This window comes from Leishmania braziliensis, chromosome 3 (assembly GCF_000002845.2).
Source record: "Leishmania braziliensis MHOM/BR/75/M2904 complete genome, chromosome 3".
Classification (NCBI taxonomy): domain Eukaryota; phylum Euglenozoa; class Kinetoplastea; order Trypanosomatida; family Trypanosomatidae; genus Leishmania; species Leishmania braziliensis.
In genome coordinates this window covers 135537-156855 of record NC_009296.2, presented here as the reverse complement: position 1 = coordinate 156855, position 21319 = coordinate 135537, and the positions used below count along the sequence as shown (strand labels likewise).

General features: G+C 62.9%; 3 protein-coding genes across 3 annotated transcripts; all 3 read right to left on the bottom strand.

Moving 5' to 3' along the window:
- Nucleotides 1-1064: 1064 nt before the first annotated feature.
- LBRM_03_0440 (conserved hypothetical protein) lies at nt 1065-6617 on the bottom strand (the record flags this gene model as incomplete). The annotated part of the gene is made up of 1 exon (XM_001561584.1): nt 1065-6617. The coding sequence occupies one exon, from the start codon at nt 6615-6617 to the stop codon at nt 1065-1067; it is 5553 nt and encodes a 1850-aa protein (XP_001561634.1).
- Nucleotides 6618-9148: 2531 nt separating this feature from the next.
- LBRM_03_0430 (conserved hypothetical protein) lies at nt 9149-11647 on the bottom strand (the record flags this gene model as incomplete). The annotated part of the gene is made up of 1 exon (XM_001561583.1): nt 9149-11647. The coding sequence occupies one exon, from the start codon at nt 11645-11647 to the stop codon at nt 9149-9151; it is 2499 nt and encodes an 832-aa protein (XP_001561633.1).
- Nucleotides 11648-12008: 361 nt separating this feature from the next.
- Nucleotides 12009-18893, bottom strand: LBRM_03_0420 (conserved hypothetical protein; the record flags this gene model as incomplete). Its single annotated transcript, XM_001561582.1, has 1 exon — nt 12009-18893. One exon carries the CDS (start codon nt 18891-18893, stop codon nt 12009-12011), a length of 6885 nt encoding a protein of 2294 aa, XP_001561632.1.
- Between the last annotated feature and the right edge of the window lie 2426 nt (nt 18894-21319).

Sequence of the window (21319 nt, the reverse complement as noted above, 5' to 3'; positions counted from 1 at the left end):
CAGCAATGCATGAGGGCAGAAGAAAAGGAGGAGAGAGAGAGAAGGCACCGCGCTCGCCGTGTGTCTGTGCAGCAGCAGCACGTACTTGACCACACGATGCCCTCGTCTCTTTCGTCCTTGCCTGACGCTGCTGCGGTGAGTTGGGTCATGACGCTCAACGTCCTCATGAAAATCGGAGAAAGGAGCGAGAAGGCGGGAGACAGGGAGGTGGGGATGGCTGAGAGGGTCGGTGACGCTTTAACACCGCCGCTGTGTTGGCACCAGCCGCCCTCTCTCTCCCTCTCTCGCCACCGCTGCTTCACCACCACACCCTCCTACCGCTTTCCTCTCTTCCTCCTCGGACTCACGGGAGAGGCACGCCGACACACACCGAACGAGTGCACCACTCACCTTCGCACTCGAAGCGAAGCATCTCTCCCCTGTCGTTCGATTTCTTCTCTCTCTTTTGCCATCCGTTGGCTTATTCGGTCCTTCGCCCGACGTGTGCGCTTACCCCGCTTAGTAATTTCATTAAACGCACACGCTCAGAGCGCGTGTGTGTGTGTGTGTGTGTGTGGGGAGCGACAGCTGCAACAGAGTGCGAGGAAAAGCCGCACCACACAACGAGGGCCGTGCATGTATGCGTGAGTGCGAGTGGGTACGACGTGACAGCGTTTACCAACGACGCAACATCAGCAGAACAACAACAACGACAACAGCGAGAAAATGACGTGGGCGACAACTCTTTTGCCAGTCATCAAGCTGCCCCCCTCCCTCTTCCACCACCCACCATCTTCAGACGTATGCGCTGGACTACTACGAACACACCCACACCCACACACACACACTCGACCAACGGTCGCCGGACCATCATCAGCACGGCAAGAGGCAAAACACTCGCATGAGTGATTGTGCTGCGGCAATCACCCCTCCCTCTACTTCACCCGCCCGCCCCTTCCTCGTCCTTTGCCCTCGTCACCCCAGGCGTACATCATCGTCGCCACCCCCCCCCCCCCCCCCACACCCACCTCACCCTGTCGCGCGCTAAGTCTGTCCATTTTGTCCCTACCTCTCCTGTCGGCGTGTCAGTCCTCTATTATCTGCTGAAGAATGATGGTCTCCTCCGCAACGCCAGGCGCGAAGGCAGCCGCCAAGTCTGCCGGCGTGCGCAGCGGCCTATTCGACTCCACTGCGTACAAAACTTCCCAGCGGACTTCGTGATGCACCGCAGTGAGACGCTCCTGCAGCTGCAGCAGCTCTGCCTCTGGCGCTCCCAGCATTACCATCGCCTCCGCCGCGTCATCAGAGGATGCCGTGCCGCTAGACGTGCAACCGAGACGTTGCTCCAGCTTAGCCAGCTGCGCCAGGGCGAACTCCTGCAGCACCGATGCTTGGAGCATGTGTACACCGTCCACCATAGTGCACATGCAGAACTGCTGCTGAACATGTGCCGCAGTGGCAGCAAGGTCGTGAAGGATGGCGCGGAGAGCCGACTTGTCCTCAGCTGGTGACGGGGACAAAGCTGGTACCTGCCTCACCGGCGCGCTGGGAGACGCTTCGGTAGTTGCCGCCGTCACGCGAGCTTCAGGGGCATCATCACTACCGCCACCGTTGTCCCCGTCGTCTTCGTCCATACCGTAGTTCCATTGGCGCTTGACCGACTTCTTCGCCTTGGTTGTGCCTGTCACTGCCATACACTCCTCTTTGGGGTCGTTGTCACCTGCACTGCCGCCTGCGGAGCTGCCGGAGAGTGCTGAGAGAGCCGCTGCCACTGATGCCAACTGCTGCCGCAATCGCACATCTTGAACAGCGCACCACCACGCCTCTGAGCCAACCTGTGGTGTGTTGTCCATGACACAGCTGGCGTCGCTGCGGTCACGGATCAGCCGCCGAACAGAGCAGATGGGCCCTGCAGCCTCGTCGAGAGCGCGGGCCATGGGGCTGCCTGCGAACACGGCGACTACCTGCATGCGTTTGTCCACCTGGATGCCCACGGGGCCAAGCGCGCTCTCTTCTCCTACACCGCCGCGACGGACGGTTGCTGAAAGGCGCAGCAGCGGGAACTGGCGGACGCTCAACGTCACGGACTCAGGGGGCAGGGCTGGCAGAGGGGTGAGGCCGCGTCCCAGCTGCTGCTGCTGCTGCTGCGTCGGCTGCTGGGTAGAAATTTGCAGCGCCTGCCGCAGCTCTGCGTGCGAGCGGACAGCGGTGCGGTTAACGCGCTCCACGTAGTAGAGATGATGAGCACGCCTTGTTGTCGCCCCCGTCGCGGCGGCGGTGGCGGAGGGGAGTAGGCGCAGCGTGTCGGCGATGCGCGTCCCCTGCGACTTCTTGCTGGCGAAGACATGGAAGCTGAAGTGCTCATTCTCTTGTATGGCTTTCAGACGCCGCGTGCCCTTCTGCAGGCGCAGCCCCCACTTCTTCATTGTCGCGCTCGTGAGCAGCAGTCGGTTGATGGCAACTGTTGCGACGCTGCGCGAAAGCTGCACCTCCGTGATAGGCCGCACCGGGCAGTGCTCTGTTGCTAAACCAGACAGAAGGGCTGCGTCCACCACCGCCACTGCGGCTGGGGGCGGAAACGCCGCAGACGGGGGCGCGTCACTGCAGCTGTTGAGCTCAGCACATGCAGGTTCCAGCCCCTGCTCCGTGGCCAGCGAGTTGCAGAGTCGGTAGCTCGTGGCCTTGCGCTCTAATGTGAGTGTAAGAAAGAGCTGCTCGCTCGATGTTGAGGTGCTTGCGTGTGCGCCAAGATGGTTGCTGCTGTAGAGCTGCGAGGATTGCCCGACGACGTCTGCCGACGGCAATACCGCGTCCAGTGATGCCTGAAAGTTTGCCATCGCGCGCGCCGCTTCCACCTTGTGGCGCACCGGTGTGTTATGGATGCGCACCACGCGGTACATGTCGTTTAAAAGGTGCCTCAGCGCTGGATCACTGTCGCTCAGCAATTTAGAGGCTCTCTGAGACTGACGCTCGTTGTTGTTGTCGCTGCTGCTGCTGCTGTTGAGGCGAGGAAACGCGTTGCCAGGGGCGATGGAGGCAACAGAGCTATGACCACCTCCCTGCCCCTGCTTGCCGCGTGCGTCCGAGCCAGTCATAAACTGCGACATCAGTTTCGCGAAGTTCACGAGCGTCATGTCCGACCCGTCGAGCTGCAGCCCCCACGAGCGATGCGCCTGCACGTCACGGCGGTGCATCTTGAGGACGACGGTGACTCGGTGCGGCAGGTCCTGAACCCACTTCCGTGTGTCGGGGCTGACCCCGCTCAAGGCACGTCGCATCGCCGCCTCTGCTTCCTGTCGCTGCTCTGGCGGCATCGCAGAGGTGCTCTGCAGGACGGCACCTCTCTGGACAGTCGAGACGGCGTTGTTGCACTTTGAAAGTGCACCCATGCTGCCACTCGCACCAGGCTTCGCGTGCGTCAGTACATCAGCGTCACTGCCCTCGGTGGTGGTGCCGATTGATACTTCGAAGGTGAGCCACACCTCGCGCGACTTGGTAGCTTCGGTGAGCAGGACTGCAGCCACGTCGCGCTGGGTGGTAACCGGCTTCGCGTTCACCTTCGTCAAGCGCCACTTGCACGCCTTCAGCTGTGACGCCGCGGGGGTCTCAGTGGATGGCGGCAGCGCAGCTGCCGATGCAGCCGGTGGCAGTCGTATGAGCGGTGAGTGTTCCAGCAGCTCCGCAAGCGCGTCCCGCTGCAGTGGGACCGCGTCTGTGTCCGCATTGACACTGCCATGAAGTGCGGCACGCAGGTACCGAAGGATACGCAGCGCTGATGACGATGACGGCGGCGTCTGCTCGTCCAGTGTAGCGCTCTGGGAGATCCACGAGGAGGGCCAGGGGCACGCCTCGGCTTCGTTCGGCATGGCCACTGCTGCTGTGGATGCACTAGTCACAGCGTCACCGGCCTCGCTACACCACACCGCCGCCTCCCGCACCAGTGACGCATCTTCGATATCGACGAGGTGAAGTGCCTTCGTCAAACGCACGCCCCAGCGCTGCTCGTCATGGCGGCGCCTCAGTCGCCAGCGCATGCACACCGTGCGCGCCGTTCGCATAGGCGCCACTGCCAGCGTGGTCGCCGCTGCTGTGGCCGCCATAGACTTCGCAGGCGGCATCAAGAGGGTTTCGTCAGTCGCCGCGGCTTCGTCTCTCGCCAAGCCGCGATGCCCGTCCTCCAGCGTCCCAGCCACCCCCGGCAGCACCGCATCTCCTCGCACCGTCCCCCCCATCTGGGCTTCTTCCCCCAGGTGGAGAGCCGCCGCAGCCAGATCAAGCTGCACGCCACGGCGATGGCGCTTGTACTGGTACTCGGCACACTGCTCCTGTGTGTCGTGGTCTCGATTGTAACACGTCGAGCAGTACACCGGCGCTGCCAGCACCTCTGTCTCTGGATCGAGCTCGCGCCGCATGCGGTGTACTTTGTGCTGCAGCGAGCTGTCCGCCTCCGTCTCTATACCGGAGAGCACAAAGTACTCGCGCAGCATGTTGGACAGGCCGGCAAGGTTGTGCTCCACCACCGCGCGGATATAGACGGAGTACACCCGATCGCCCACGTCGGCGGTGTCCGAGTGTGGGGCGGCGTGGACGAGGCCGCCGTCAAGGTGGCGGTGGGCGTGGCCGAGCACCACGTAGTCGTCTGCCGAGGGGACACTGAAGAACTCTTCTGAGAGAATGCCGGAGGCGAGGCGAGCGCCGAGGGTGGTGTGCTCGAGCACCACACTCGGGGGCATCAAATGACCTGCGCGGGTCTGCTGCAGCGCTGCGACACGTGGGGCGTTGCCGTTGCCGCTGTTCGCGTCTTTGATGCCTATTTCCGAGGACGGCTGGCTCTGCAGCCTCTTCACACCATCGGCGGCCAGCCAGCGGTCGTTGGTGAGCAGCCGTGCCGCATCGAAGTGTAGTGCGTGCATAGGAGGCTTGTCTTCCATGATGGCGAACTCAAATTCCACTGGTCGCCCCAGCAGGCGGCGGAAGAGCATCGGTGAGACGTCGGCCCTGATGTCAAGCAGCAGCCGCACCTCGTCAGTGAAGCCCAGAAGCAGCTGCGGCGCGTGCATCGCTCGCAGTAGGGCCAGCATGCTCCGACGCGTCATGATCGGATGCCCGGTGGACTCATCGGCGAAGAGATGCTCTGGGTAGCGGCCGCGGAGGAACGGTATGAAGACGTCCTCCATGCACGCCGCCTGTGCTTCCGCAGACGTTGTCACGACCATCACGTGCTCCGCTTTCACCGTCATGATGCCGCGCCGATGCACGTCATCACGGTACGCCGGCTTCAGCACGATATCGCCGAGGCAGACCTCCCGCCCCGCTTTGCGGATGCGCTGACTCGCCATGGTGTTCCAGACAAGCCCGCGTAGCGCGTTGATCCAGCGGCGACGCCACACGTATGGCGTGCGCACCACCGTTTCCTGCCAGTCGCCGTTGCACTGCATAAAGGCCTTCAGCACCTGCCGAACGGTCACATCTGTGCTGACGTGGTGCGCGTGCTGCGCTGTTGCGACGTTGGGTCGCTTCAAGAAGCGGGTCAGCGGCACTGGCGCCTTCTGGCGCTGCAGCGCGTTCAGCACTGCAGAGCGGAAGAAGCCGTGTAGCACGTCCGTCGCTGCACGCGCCAAAGACGCCTCGCGGTTGGCGCAGAAGCAAATCGCGCCCACCCTCTGCACGGCGCGCAGGCGGTGCTCAATCTGCTGCCGAGTCGAGAGGCCGGCGCCACTCGCGGTGCTGCGCGCGCTACCCACCCGCCGTATCAGTACCTCGACGTGGTAGAGAGGCTGCCAGCGTGCGAGCTCGAAGAACAAGCGTGCCGACGAGGACGATGACGCGTTCCTGCCGGCCGACCTGTCGGAGGAGCCGCACCCGTCCTCGTTCACTTCACGAATGTCGCTCACGCGCATCACAAACCCCGGGTGCCGCAGGGTGTTGAGGTGTAGAAGGTGCTCCCGCCGCACGCGGTCCTCGGCGACAGCGCACAGCACCGTGCTGCAGGACATCTTGCTCGCTGCTGTATGCGTCAGGAAGGCGCGTTGGGGAATGCCGAAGAGACCAGCCAGGTGTCCGAGGGCATTCTGCGAGGAGATGTTCTCGAGGTACAGGTGAAACACGAAGGCGGGCGAGATGGAGCCGGGGCGAGGGCGAGTCGCGCACGGGCTTGCGCGGTTGGCGGGGAGCGACTCGGTAAAGGCAATCACCGGAGGCGGCGCGGTGTCCAGGTAGCGAATCACGTCTGCTAAGGTAAGATGAGAACTGCGGACACGACTGCTTGTGTCAGCTGCGATGGACGACGACGGTGATGGCGGCTCAAACGTTGCGGAAGCGTCACCCCCCTTGGCGTATTTCTCTCCGTCTACACCTGTCCCTGTTGCCTGATGCTCGGCATCGATCAGCGCGCGGCGCAGCGACGGCACAAGGTTGGCCTCGGTCTGCTGGCGCAGATAAAGGACGAACCGCAGTAGCAGTGCGCAGTCTTGCGACGAGAGCGGGTGAAGCTGCACGACCCCTGATGTGGGCACAAACCACGGCCGCTCCGCGCCAAAGTTGAGCGGCAGCGAGAGACCGTCCTCATCCGTGTCGTTGTTGTCCTCACTGTTGCTACCAGGTGTCGGCGCATCGCTAGCATCCACAGCTTCACCCATACATACCACAGCCGCAGCATCGTGCTTTTCACGACCACCGTCGCCGTTGGCAGCCACGCACTGTTCCCCACCAGCGGTCGAGCTGGCAGGCTCTGAAGCGGCGGCGACCGCCGCAATGGGAGCGGGAGCAGTAGCATCGGAGGTTGCCGGAGCTGCTTCAGCAGCCTCTGCATCAAACACTGCAAAGCTCGTTTCACCCAAGTCCTCGTCCAGGCTCAGCTCCACACACGTCTCGCCGTTGATGACGATCATGGCAGGGTCGTTGGGTGTGGCTGCCAAGTCTGCTGAGGGGTGGCTAGAACTAGCGTTCATCATCGATGGCGTGGCTATCCTCGTGCTGTCGTGTCGCCTCCGAGCAAAGTATGTGCTGCGGTCCAGCTCCTGCACCACGGCATCACCGTAGTGCACCTCATGCAGCGCCGGCAGACGGGGCAACTCCGGCAGCAGCCGCTCTGTCATGCCCACGTCAAACTCGACTTCGGAGAGACTCGGCTTGCTGCGGCGCCGGTCGATCTGTTCCAGCTGCACGTGCGTTAGCCCATCCCTACCGCGTGTGCTCACAGCTGTTTGGTGGAGGGCCTTGGCGTGCAGCGCTGCGCGCGGGTCGACGACCGTTTCGGGTGTTCTGGTGGTGGTGCTTGTAGTAGACTGCAGCGACGAGGCGAACATGGGGGCGGAGGTCCGCGCAGATGGAGTTGAGCTTGTGGGCGTAGGGCGTGTCGCAGTGACGCCGAGGAGGTGTTCCACCTCATCCACATCCATCGCCGCCGCCGCCATCTTTACGGCAGAGGGTGCCGCTTCTGCATTCTCGTTCGCATGGACTTGGCAACTCTCAGCGGCTGAAGGCGAAGCATGTGGATGAGGTTGTCTGCGCTGCCGAGACGTTGTCGACTTGGCGTCTCTACACGATCGGCGTGCCACCGAGGACGAGGGAGAGGAGACCCATCGAACCACAGTGGGTGCCAAGGTTCCGTGCTGGAGAAGGCCTCGAGATGGCAACATCAGCGCCAGAAGGTTTTGCGCACCGGACGCGATCGATTTCACGCAGCTGTCGTCGTGAGCAGGCTGGCTTGTAGAGCGTGTGTATCCTCTATGTGCGTGCCGTCTTCATGCGTGCCCAATGCCTGCGTGTAGAGGCGCCGAAGGGCACCCACGCACTGACAAGAGTAGGTGCGAAGGCAGAGCAGAGAGCGATCGACAGTGACGGTAAATCTGTGCTTCTCTGCAGCGTTGTCTCCGTCTCCCTCTTGTCTTCCCCCTTCTCCTCGCTCTTGTGCCGGATGTACGCAGCACTGCAGAGGCTCTGAAGTGGCCGCTTTGCTCCCCTCCCCCGCTTTGTGTTGGGGTTTTCGATCTCTCACTCGTTTTATGTGCGTCGCCTGATGAGTTGTTAGGTACGACCACACGTACCCGTCGCTAAGTGGGCCTGCGACCCACGTGCGGTGCGTGAATAGGATACGAGGAAAGAGCGAGGAGGTGAAAGAGAGAGGGAGAGATAAAGCCACAGAGGTGCGGTGCTCCTCTTCTCGCTGTCCGTCAGTGCGCGTCCAGTCTCTCGCCCCGCCTTGACTTTACACTCTCTTGACGGCTTGCGTAGTCGTGTGCTCGCTTTACTGATATTTTTTTCCGCCGTTGCTGAGCCACGAAGAGTGCATAGCACAGACGAAGCCTCAGCAGTTGCAGACGTAACGTACGCCCACACGCTTACGCACACGACTGTCGGTCACTGTATGGGGTGGTGACTGCCTGTATGTGTAGGCGTCAGCGGCGTACCGGTCTCTCGCGCGTTCCGCTGCTTCGACTCTGACTTCATATTCGCGACGCGAGCACACACAGAGAGGAGGAAAAGAGAGGGACACGAGGGCGAGAGGGAGATGACATGCGTATACCTGAAGGATGAGCACACACACACACACGCGCGAGTCTTTCGTTCCCGCGCCCCCCTTCCCTGAAGGAGAGTCCGCGAGGAAGTGAGGCTGGCAAAGTGGGTGAGGTGCTGCCATTCCGCAAGCACAGGTATCGAGGCACATACGTGTTGCTCAAGTCTTCCTGCCTTTGCCTCTCCCTCTAGCCCTCAGGGGGTGGGCGGGAAGGAAAGGGGAGGGGGCGTATACCCCACGCACACGCACACACAGACCGCCGTCGGAAGGCACAACGCACCGTGTGCCGATGTGTTTGCCTCCCCTCTTTTTGCTTTATTTTGGCTTCTTTAGACAACACAGCCGACGCCGCTTTATGCTCACCTGTGCGCTGCGCACCCTTGCCACGCCCCTAGTCGGCGTCTAACGAGTCACCCCACCCCACTCATATCCCCTCCCCCTCCCCCCCTTACACCCACACAGGCACGGACTCAGCTGCTATAATGAACCGACCTCTCGAATGGGTGCCGCCGATGGGGGCGTGGAGGGCTGCAACATCATCACCACCAGCCCTCGAACATATACACGGATAGGCTGAGCAAGTAGAGGGGGGGGGGAGAGAGGGAGGGAGGGAAGATGTCTGTGCGCTTGTGGGCGACAGCTGCCATGCTCTCAGTCCATGTCCTCCGCCTGCAGCGACGGCGTTTTAGCTGCTACCTCGTCAAGTGCATCACCGACTACCTCTACAGCGTTCTGCGTCTGTGAGGAGGAATGTGGCTCATTCTCTCCTCCCTCTGTCTTGACCGCTGCTGCGACGTCACCGTCGCCTTCTCCGTCCTTCGCCTCCTTGGCCTCATCGCCGCCAGCTCCGTCCCCCTCTTCATCCGGTGCATCCGATTCCGTCGCCTCCTCGTTCGTGTCCTTCAACAGGTCAGGGAAGAGGAAGGACGTCACGACCGTGCGCTCGCCGAACATTTTGCCGGCGATCCGCTGCTGCGCCTCCGCCGCCTCGTCCACTGTCTCGTACTCCACAAAGACACGACCGTAGCCGCCCCACACGGGGTGGGTTTGCTTGGTCATGTAGCGCCCGAGCTCCGTGCCGAAGTTCTTCTTGGCCTCACTGTAGGCTGCCATGGCTGCCACCTTGGCGGCCTCGTCGTCCTCGTCGTAGTCGACACCGGGCTTCGGTGCCTCGGGTAGCTTCGGCCTGGCCTCGCGGCGTGGCACGACAAGCCGCTTCACGCGACCGTACTTCTCCACTTCCTCCTCGATATCTGCCAGCAGCTGGGAGTAATTGCTGTCGTACACCAGCTCCTCCTCGTCAAAGAGGTTCAGCAGAACGAGCACCGGCGTGGCGAAGACGGTGAGCTGCGAGTTGGCATACAAGGGGCGGAGATGAGGGTAGAGGACGGCAAAGCGACCGAGCATGTCGGGCAGAGTGAACGACATGTCCAGTAGCTCCCGCATGACCTGCAGCGACGCCGCCTCTGGGTCTTCGGAGACGACCACGAGTGCTGAGCTGCCGCCAGCCCCTGCGTCCCCTCCCGCGACGCCGCCGGTCGCGCCAGCCCCACCGAGCGCTGACGTCTCAGGCAGACGCTCCCGCACCTGTTTCATGACGTACTTGCCCGATACCGGATCGTCGTCCTCGATCGTAACATCGATGTCTTCACGCACCAGCAGTGCCTTCAGCCAGTCGTAGAGCGGCAGGGCAACGACCATATTGTTGCCCAACACGACGCCGTGCACATCTGCGCGGAAGTCCGTGGCGTCCCGCAGCTCGGCGAACTCGCCGTACGCGTAGCCGTTGCGCAGCTCGAACTTCAGCAGCTTGCCGTAGGACTCGAAGACGGGCTTGATGGACTCCTCTGGCATCGAGGGCGGAAAGCCAACAAGGACTACCTTGGACTCGTCCACCCCCGTCAGCGGGTCCGCATCGCGCGGCCGTCGGATCATCAGCGGGTACGTCTGGCCATCCACCGACGAGTTGAAGAGAAACCGGTGTGGGTCGGCGGCACTCTGGCCCACCAGCTCGTCGATCATGTCCGCCAGCCGCAGCTCGATGAAGCTGAAAGACTTGACTCTTCCCGGATTCACGCTGAGGCTCTTCACTTCATCAATGCTCGCGAGATTTGCCGTGGCCGGAACGTGCCGCACCGCCTCCTCCCCTTCTTCCTTGATCAGCCCGGTTCTCTCAGCGAGCTCGCGGATTTGGCGCTCCGTCTGTAGCCGACGGACCTCCGGCAGGAGCACATGGAAATAATCTTCCAGCTCCTCGCGCGTAGTGCCGAGCGGGAAGCCGGATACGTGTGCGCGACGCTGCTCGCGCGCGCGGCGGTCGGCATCCGGCCCGATCTTGGGCGCCTCCAACAGAACGAGTGCCCCGCCTTGTCCGTTGCCGAATTGCTGCTGCGGTGCCGAGGCCGAGCCTGCTGCTGCCACGCCGCCATCACCGCTGGCCGGGGCGCCCCCAACGACGAGGTTCATGAGACTCTTTGGCACCACTGGCACGAACTCGTCCACCGATGGCAGCACTCGTGTTGTCGTGGGGGCCGAGTTCGGTCCCGCGCTCGTCATGTCGCCTAGCTCCTCGTTGCGCTCCCGTGGCGGCAACGAGGACGAGGACGACACCGACTGCTGCTGCTGCTGCTGCTGCAGGAGAAAGTGGAGTAGCTGATCGGAGCTCATTCCGCCACCGCAGGCATTCTGGTTGCCATTAGGGATCGGGTCGCCGCTGAAGCCAAACGGCATCACGCCGGGGGCGCAGCCGCTCATGAACGGAAGGGCAAAGTTGCCTCCGCCAGCATTACTGTGGAAGCCCTGCTGGGTGTTCATCGGCATCATCATTTCGGGGTAGGGGATGTCCATACCGGCCCCACCACCGTGGTGCATGTAGGGAAGAAACGGCTGCTGCCACGGGGCGCCATAGCCGCCATCACCGCCTTCGGTGCGTGGACCGCGCAGCCGGCGGGCGTGGAGGTCGTGCTTGCCAGAGTCCTCGTCGCCGCCCTGCTGCCGCGGTGGACGCCGGAACGGATCGCAGCCATCGTCATCGGCGTCGTCACGGCGGTAGCGCGCCCGGTTGTACCGGCCGCCACCGCCTGTGGCCTCGTTGTCGCCGTAGCGGTCGGCACGCGAGTCACGGTGGCTGCATGCGTCCCGGTCGCCCATGTTTGCTTTCTATTATACCTTCAGTGTGGGAGCAGGTGACTCACTGTGGTCCGACAGATGTGCATGGCGAGAGAGCGGGAGGGGAGGGAGGGGAGGAGAGTGAGGAGGAGGGAGGAGCTCAAAGAGGTGCGCGCATGCTTGGCCTTTGTGAGGCGCGCGCGAGGGAGAAGTCACACATCCACACGCACATCCACTCATACTCATGCAGAGTAGCACATCCACACGCACACACATCTACACACATCCACACACACACACACACACACACACACACACACGCACAGGCACTGTACACTTCCACCTCGCTGGACAGCTCTCCCTCTATCCCCCATCGCCATGGCGATGGCGCACGTGCGGGCCGCTAAGTGAGCTGCAGCTCATTCGCAAAGGACTGCAGCAGGCACTGCACCGTGCGGATGGGTACCGCGATGCTGCGTTGCTGGTGGACGTGGCGTATGGCGCGCTGAAGAAGGCAACTCGTCATCCACGATGCGTCCATATCCGCAGCGGAGGCTTCCGCGGGTGCTAGTGCGTCCCTGCCGTCAAGCAGAAGTGCTTTCAGTGCCGCATCGTCAGCGGCTTCGGCGCCAGCATGCAGTGGTTGTGCCGGGGCACGCGTACCGCTCAGTGGGTGAAGACCAAGAGTCTGCTCTGTGCGCAGTACCTGCCGGCACTGGTATAGCAGCCAGAGCAGAAATGCTATCAGAATACCACACGAGCGGTGCATGCCGGCAGAGCAGTGCACGAGCGTCACCTCCGGCAGTTCACCCCACCCACCCGCACAGAGCCGATGGCTTGTCCCATCCACTGTCGCCGCAGTGCCGCACATGCATGGCGGTGGCACTTCACCCCATGCGCTGATGAAGGCATCGCTGCGTAGCTGCGTGTCGATGCGAGCGGCTAGAGCTGGTGGCCACGTCAACGAGGGGTGCGGTGACGGTGGTGGTGCCGTGAACACCGTCATCGGTGTGGGAACGAATCCAGCCGCGCCAACTGCTGCTGCTGCTGCTGTGGCGGCCGCAGTCCATTCCCCGGGTGCGGGTGCGGCGGACGGCATCGGCAATGGGCCGCCTTGCATAAAGGAGAAAAGCGACGACTGGAAGAAGACGGAGAGGTTGAAGTTGTCTGTGTCCTCAGCGGGCACGACCCACCGCCACAGCAGCTTCCCGCTCAGCGGCAGCATCGTCACATAGAGCGTCATGGAGGACGCGGTGGCGGCCTGGGCTGGGGTTATGCGAGTAGTGCTGGGGTCCGTGCCTTCAGCGTAGGGGTTTGCGGTGCCTGGCATGTGAGCGTACGGGTACCACACCAAGGGCTGCAGCAGCGAACTCGTGCTGAAGAGCAGACTCGGCGACTCCGGCTGCTGGCTCATCGCACATGTTACTGGGCAAGAGGGCATCGCTGCGGTGGAGGACAAGAGTGGCTGCTGCCGCGGCTGCGTTGCCCTGGCTGACAGCGTCGGCGCACTCTGGCTGTGACGCAACGTCGTTGTCTCTGTCGTGGCGGCAGAGGCGGTGCTATCGCCGGCGGCTTTGTTTCTCAGATAGCCGGAGAGAAGGTAGCTCCGGAAGGCGTCGCTTTCCTCTACCATCAGCGCAGCTGCTGCCTCCTGCACCGGTGTGAGCGACGGAGTCGTCGTCGTGCGCATGCCAGATGCAAGAGAGCTCGACGCCGCTGTGATGGTGCCTGTAGAGGCAGCAGCAGGTCTTGCCAGAGTTGTCGCTAGCGCCTGTGCAGTTACAGCTGGGTCAGGCCCAGCATGACGAAGCAGCGGCAGTGTCGGCTGGGCCAAGAATTTCTCTAGATTTTCCAGCAGAAGCTGTTGTGGTGTCGTTACAGATGCCGCCGGTGCCGTGACAGCCGGCCCGTCGCTGTAGCATTGCACGATGCGACTCACCTGCAGTAGCTCCATCAGCAGTGGTTGCCACGCCGCGTCCTTACCACTGATGTACACCTGCGCCGTGCGAAGTGACTCCACGTCGTCGAGCGGCGTCGCCGGCGGGTTCTCATCTGCGCTACAGGGCAAGTCACACGTCGCCGCTCTAACAGCCTCCTCGTACGCTGTTGTCACGCGAGCCGCGTTCAGGCACCGTGCGAGAACGTCTTGCTGGAACAGGGGATCGGGCGTTGGGCTGGATGTTCTGTCCGTCGCTCCTGGTGTAGTGCCGGTCAAAGTGTCCGCCGACGACAGCAACGTGGACAGAGCCGAAGCAGCGGATCGAGGAGGGGAGAAGATTGCCTGCGCTGAGCGCCGCGCTACCTCGCGGTCGTCGCGCATGACGTACGCGGTGATCATGTGCCGGTAGTCTGCCATGTAGCGGCGCACAAAGCTTAAGGCGCACCGCTCCAGCTTCGACAGCCCCCCTTCCTCAGACCCCTCCGCTGCTGCTGCTGCCGCCGGTGGCTCACCACGGCTGGGGTGACCACCGTGTCGGCCTTTGAGTCTCATCCACTGCCCCTGAGCTTGCGGGTCCAGTTGGTAGGCCCCTGCAGGACACGTCGCGCTGTGGAGGGAGTCGGCTTGCAGTTCACGTTCCCGCTGTTTCTGCAGCTGTCGCAGGCGCACCTGCGCAATGAAGACGATCAGCGCCGCACGGATGAACTTCTGAAGGAAGAAGATGACGTCCACATCATCACGTGGCCGTGACGCAGCCGCGTCCGACTCTACCCCACTCACCAAGTCGCTGCCGGCACGGTGGGGATCGTCAGTCGACAACCGATTCGGTGGGCGCCATCCGAATCCTAACCCAGCCGCGTCCAACTCTGCGCCGTCGTTCTCGACCACCTGCTCGACGGCATTGCCTTCTTGCAGTGCTGCACTTGTCTCAATCGTTATCTGCCCGCCTGCAGCGCTGCTGCCCACCTCAATGCCCTCCTCCTCCTCCACCTCCTGCTGCTGCTGCTGCTGCTGCTGTGCGTCGGCAATGTCACCGCCTCGCTCCATTGCATCAGTGTCCCCTAATGCAGACACCGGCAGCAGGGCGGCCGCAGCTCTGCTCGTGCCAGTGCCCTCGCTGTGGGTGCGATGGTCGGAGTCGAAAAAGTGTGGCGGCGCCGGCGGCAGCGGCGGTGTCCCTCCGCTGTGCAGGGAGGCCACCGGGTAGAACAGCTGTGCGGCCTTCTTGCGCGGGTAGCTGTCGTTGTACAGCGTCAGGTCACCTCTGGCCGCAGAAGATGTGAAGGTAGAGCTGCTGCCGGCAGGCGGGTCTACCGCTGCGTTGGACACAGGCGCCGCTTCTCCCACTGCTTCCACGCAAGTCGGTGCAACGGCGGTCGCGTCGATCGTCGCCCTTAAATGGGCGTCCTTACGCTTGTGAAAGAGCTCCGCAGCAGCTGAGGTGGCGCCGGCGCGACGAGCGGCGCTGCTGCGGAACGTGTCGCTGGGATACGCCGCCCGAGAGCGACGACGCGACGTGCGCCGCTGCCGACTCAGGTACAGTGTCGGAGGCTGTATTTCCTTGTTGAGCCACCACTGTTGCCGCATAAGCACCGCTGCCGAGGCCGCCGCCGTGCTCGGCACACGACTGCTGCTGACCCTGCCTCCCACCTGACCAGAGGACCCGGCCATACAGCCAGCTAAATCTGCCGTCGTTGACGCATTCTCGCCTTCTGCTTGTCCCAGCTTGGTGTCTTTCAGCATACGGCTGAGTAGTTTCGTCGTCGAATGACTCGCCGGGAGTTGTTGTCGCTGCGGCTGCGACTGCGGCAGTGAGGGTGATGACGGCGCAGCGACTCTGCCAAAGTAGTACGCCTCCTCCCAGGCATCCCTCTCCTCCGCAGCTGAGAGCTCTGGTGGCCACTCAGGCACTACCGCTGGTGACCGCCGCAGTGGATGCTGCTGCAAGAGCGTCACGGCTGCCGTTGCTGTTGTTGTTGTTGTGGTGGTGGTGGTGCAATTGTTCATGGTTGTCGTTGCGGTAATCTTGCTCGCCTCCGTTGTCGCTGTGGTCAAGCCGAACCCGCCTCCGCTGCTGCTGCTGTTGTTGCTGCTGCAGGTGAGGTACGTGCGCTGTGGTTGACGAAGTGCCGCTGCCCAGGAGATGCTAGGAGTGCTGGGGGATGGCGTTGGTGACGGCCCTCCGGCACCCGTCGCAATTACTGTGTGGGCGCAGCCGCCACGACTTGTACCGAGTGAGGAGCGCGACAGCACAGGCGCATGCTGTGCGGCCGTCGTTGCAGCAGTCGTCGACGTCATGTATGAGGACGAGATGGGAGCGGAGGGGGAGGACATGCTAGAGAGCGACGTGACGCTGCTGTTGTGCATCGATGCAGCTGAGCTTGGCGGCTTATTCTCGTTCCCGCTAACACCGACCTCTGATACGGCAGAAGTTGCTGCGGTCGTGTTGCTGCCTACACCCGGTCTCACACGACGAGCTATTCGCGCTCTCATCAGCTGTTGGTCGTGCCGTGCCGCCTCGTAGCGTGCCAGTAGCTCCAGTCCCCACGGCTGATAGTACAGAGCGGACAGCGGCCGCTCCCGCACCCACTGCGGAAGCTCCACAGGCGTCGCAGGCCCGGCTGAAGATACCGGTGTACTCGACTGAAGGTGATGCGTCTCTGCTGATCTGTCTGTCCGAATGTCTCTTGGAACATCAGCCCGGCCAGCTACGCCGGCCTGATTGCCGACGTCGCCAGCTTCGCCACCGCCGCTGCTACCAGCAGGAGTAAAGGACCTTGACGTCGGCACTGCAGCTGCTTCCGGTGGTGGGGCTGGCACCACGCCTGACCAGGATGCACTAGAGGAATCCGTGGCGGCTTCGTGGCTTTGCGGCGAGGATGCAGCGCTGCCGCCGAAGGGGTGCACCTCCTCCGACCCGGCGCCCAGCACTAGGGGGGAAAGGGAGCAGTGAAAGGCACGTGGCGCGGAGAGCAGTGGGGTCGGTCGGGACGGATGCGGGTTCTGCTCTTGCACAGCGGAGGCTGGAGAACCATCGGCAGCTCGGACGGTGCTGCTATCGGCCTCACTCACGATTGCCTGTGGTGAAGGAAGACGAGTGAAGCTCGTGCCCGCGGTGAGAGCGGGGGCCGGTGGTGTTAGGGCGCACCTGGAGTGCGATGGGGTCAAGAAGTACGGTGTCCGCTCTGCTTCTCCGGGGCTTCGGGGTGCCATGGAGGGCGTGACGCTGGAGTTTGCGAGACTGCGCTGCTGCTGCTGCTGTCCTGACGCCACCACGCCGGCAGAGGTGCCGTTGCTGCTGCCACTGCCACTCCTTGCGCGTGCTGCCTCTGCAAACGTGCTCGGGCGGGGACGGGCAGCGACGCCGCTCGGCTGCAGGACTGGGGGCGTCGTTGACGTAGTCGCTACTGGCAATGCTGGTACACGCGCTCCAGCCACCATCGAGTACGTTCGAGGCGTGGATGGCATAGAGAAGACGGTGCTGGTGGTGCTCGCGCCGTGTCCATCCATGGACCTCCCCGTTACACCGGAAGTCAACGACGACGACGCTGCGCGGTGCTGCAGCAGCAGCAGCAGCTCCTGTGCCTCCGCGGTCGGTGCGGTGTACAGGCTCGCGGCCTTTGGCCCCTCCGTGATGCTAGGCATGTAGACACGCATTGTGCGCCGCCTGCGTGTGCACATGGCCTTGCGCCTGCGGCGTGCATTCCTGCCGCCTTTGGTGGTCGAGTACGGCGAGGCGTAGCTGCAGCCGCTGCCGACGCCGGTGGCAAGGGTAGTGCGCGGGGTCGCGCGTCCGCTCACGGTTCTCGACCACACACGACTGAAGGACATGGCGCTGATGCTAACTGTCGGTGAAGCCGGACAGGAGCTCGATGGCCAGACGCCGCCGCCGCTGCCGTTGGTGCCATGGCGGCTCGAAGTCCACTCCTCGTCTTCCTCACCCCTCTCGTTACCATCGCCGTCCTCACGCGCGGCTGCGCCGGAGCTTGCCCTGCTGCCGCGGTTGGTGCCAACATCGTGGGTACGCAGCAGCAGCAGTGGCGACTTCGCTCGTGCCGATGAGTGCATGATGGACGCACACAGCCGATCGGCGGCTCGCCGCATCATCACCGAGGGGTGTGGCGGCTGCGAAGGGGACGGACGCGATGAGTGAGGAGTGGAGTACAACATCTGAGATATCACTGCGGTGGCACCGACTCCAGGCTCTGCCTCCTCATCGTCGCCGCCAAGGTGGTCGAGGGAGGAGGTGGAGGAGGTGCAGCGGCGCAGGGGAATCCTATTACCGTCAAGCAGGTGGTGAGACTGGTGAATGTGGCGACGCGTCTGCGACGCGGGGGAGGACGACGGAGGAGAGGGTGGCGACGACGACGATGAGCACACGCCCGAGAAGGCTGCTGCGCTGTTGCCGCGCGCTGCCGTCAGCACTGGCGGGCTTCTCGGCGATGTCGCCGTCGCGCCACTGTACGAGAGCTGACGCTGCTGCTGCTGCTGCTCTTCCTCAGAATATTCATGTGCAGGGTTCGCGCTAACGGTTGTTGTCGCGGCGGTAGTGGCAAGGGATATGACAGACGGCGTCGGCGAGTAAAAGAACGTCTTGTTCGTCGCTGCGCGACGGCAGCGATGGCGGGACTGGGATGGCTGCTGCTGCTGCTGCTGCTGCTGCTGGAGGTGCTGCTGAAGGCGGGTGGCTGACAAGGTCGGTGGCTGCTGCTGCTGCTGCTGGCGAAGGTGCTGCCGGTGCTTATGCTCCTCCAACTTACGCTGAAACTCCTCCAGCGAGGGTAGATACTGTGCGTGGAAGATCGAGGAAGATACGGAGGACTGGGGTGCCGCTGTCAAACCTGCTGGTGGCCCGGCAGTAGTTTTCGGTTCGCGCGCTAGCGCCCCGTCGCTCTGGCTGTGTGGAAGAGTACTGCTAGCTCCCTGCACAGGAGCTGCGCCGCCACGCTGAGCCCCTGCCACTGCTCTGACGCCGCCGCCAGCTCCGCGAAACAGGTATTGCGACCAGGTGAGCGGCACAGTGGAGAGGGCAGCTGACGTACCGACTACCGTGACGTTCGTTACGCGCGCCAACGTCGGCGGCGGGGACCGCGGGTCGGGGGCGACGCCAGTCGCAGTGGCAGCAGTGCTTTGGCGCGTACGTTCTTTCGCTTGCTGATCTCCAGCGCTTGCTTCCATCTTCGGCATGATGTTCGATGCATCGCTGCGCTGGTCAGCCTGCGCAGGCTGCAGGGTGCCAGTTGAAGATGCTCCAACGGCCGTAGCCGCACCCTCAGTCTTGTTCTTGTCGAGGAACTTCACCGACAAGCCCTCTTGCTGTGCTTCTGCGTCCACTTCCTCTTCGTTCATATCGCTGCTACGTGATGTGGGTGTGGCGAGGGTGGCAGTCGGCGCTATCACTGCCGCTGCCGCGCGTTCTCTGTCTATGGAGGGTGGCACCTCCGCAGGGGATTCGGCGTCTGGCAGGCGCAGTGGGCACGGTGCGTGCGGGAGTAGCAACCGCAGCAGCTCCACATTCCACGTCAAGGAGGAGAAAATGTACGTCACATCCTCCTGGGGCAGGAGCCACGCGGATGATGGTGGCAACGACGCTGACGGTGGGAGCACTGGCGATGAAAGTATTGCCCCGGGCGCAGACAACACCCGTGACGCTGCTCCGCAGGCCTCAGCAGAGGTGGGAGCACCCACAGTGGCGCGACTGCCACTGGTGTTGCTGCCGGGAATCTGGGGCGAAAAGGCCCGAGACGCTGCGGGCGACTTGAATGTGTTCGGTGGCGTTGCCGATGGCGCCAGCGATGGTGGCGTTGCGGCGTCGGGGGCTGCGTTGTGGACGACCAGAGCCGCCCCGCTGGTGGCGCTCTCCGACGGCGGCGACGCACCTATTGGGTGGTCGTGTGAGGCAAGGCTGCTGGCGCCAGAGGAGGCGCCGTGGGCAGACGTACAGCTTCCACCCGCGCCAGACGACTTTAGTACAGCCGCGCATTTCTCGACGAGCGTTGCTGCCTCAGTCGTCTTGGTTGGCGAGTCTGACAGCGCGGCGAGCGTGTCCATTGGCGCCGTGTCGTGAAGAGCACCGAGCGTGTTGCTGCTCGTGGATCTCAGTGTCACGTGATCTGCACTGAGTACTGAACTGCTGCTGTCACTGACGATTTTGCTCTTCGACTGCCCCATCGCTGCTGCATGTCGCTGCAAGCGGGCCAGCACCTTCGATGAAGGGATGTACATGGACGCCGAGGCGTGATTCTCCATTGCTCTTGCAAGCTTTGGCTGTGTGCGTGTGTGTGTGTGTGTGTGCTCTAGGAGTGCAGCCTCACAGCCGAAGAGACGAGAGCGAAGAGGAGGGAGGGAGGGAGGGAAGGCCTGCAGCTGCTGCCGGGTGTGTGCGAGCAAGTGAATCGGTATTTTGTGGATGGGTGGTGCATGGGAAAGAGAGAGAGGGCCAGGCAAGGAGAGGAAGAAGATAGATTGCATGGATGAGCATCACACCTTGGTGGAGGAGTAGCGGGAGGAAGTCTGGAAGACCGAGATGAACACCCAGAGAGAGAGAGGAGGGGAAGGCGTAGCGATTACGCCTCCTCCGGGGCTGCTCTCGAGGTTGCGGTTGTCCACTCACTCCCACCACTAGCAACACGCAACCGCTTGGACTTAGCGCCAGTCATCGTGTGCGCGTGTGTCTTTGCGCATCTCCCCCCTCCCCCCTTCCCGTCACACACACGCACACGGAGAGAGAGAGGGGGGGGGGGGGGAGGGGAATCGAGGCGGGTGGGTGGGGGAAAGCCGCCCCGTTCGTTTGTCTCGCGCTCTTTCTCGTTTTCAACATTTTTCCTGCGAGCTTAATCAAAAATTTGTTGTTTAGCCCTTCGCCCTTTTCCTGCGCGCGCGCTCGCGTGTGTGTGTGTGTATTGCTTCACCTTCGGTGAAGACAAAGGGAGAGAGGCGGCGGCGATGGCGGCCAACGAGCACGTCAGTGCTGTCGAGGAGAGAAACTCCGAGGGCGCACGGCCGCATTCACGGGAAACTGAGCAAGACGGTGTTAGAGCGGGCGCCCCTTCTCGGGGACACACATGCACACGCATATACACGCCGCCCTCATCATCTCCGTTGAACACTCCCTCCCTCTTCGCATCTCCAGCCCCTCTACCACCCAGAGAACGATGAATATAAAAGGCAAGTGTGTGTGTGCGCGCGCGCGTGGGGATGGGGGGGGGATGCTCACACTTGTTATCATTTACTTTGTCTCCCCATTCTTCTCTCGTTCTCCGTCCCTTCCTCTTTATGAGTGACTTGGTACTTCTGCCGGGGCTTTAACTTTCTCTCCTTTGATGTGTAGGGTGTTGGCGCTCTCCCTGTTCGACTGGTCACCCAGTGCCACTTGCCAAGCCACATTGCGCAGCTGCGAAGATCAACTCGTTTGCTTCCGTGTGCAGCTGTGCGCACGGTGTGTTTCACTCGTTGACACTTTTTTGCTCTTTTCGGTGCTCTCTCATCCGGGACTCATTCCCTTTTTCATATGTGGAGGACCTCAAGGCAGCGCAGTGTCCCACTTGCCGCTGAGCAGAAAGGCGCACCATGCAGCGACTCAGCTCGAACGCGCTGCGACGCTCTTCTGCAGGTTGTTCGGCGTGGCTTGCGGTGTCCGGTTTGCGCACGACTCGTGTGGTTCTAGTGCCGCGTCGAGAGGTCTCGTCGTCAGCGCCGCCTGCGAATGGGTCTGCAGAGTCCATTCGCTCGCCACCAGAGCTCTCCGTAGCTGACGCGACCCAGGGCGTGCCCGA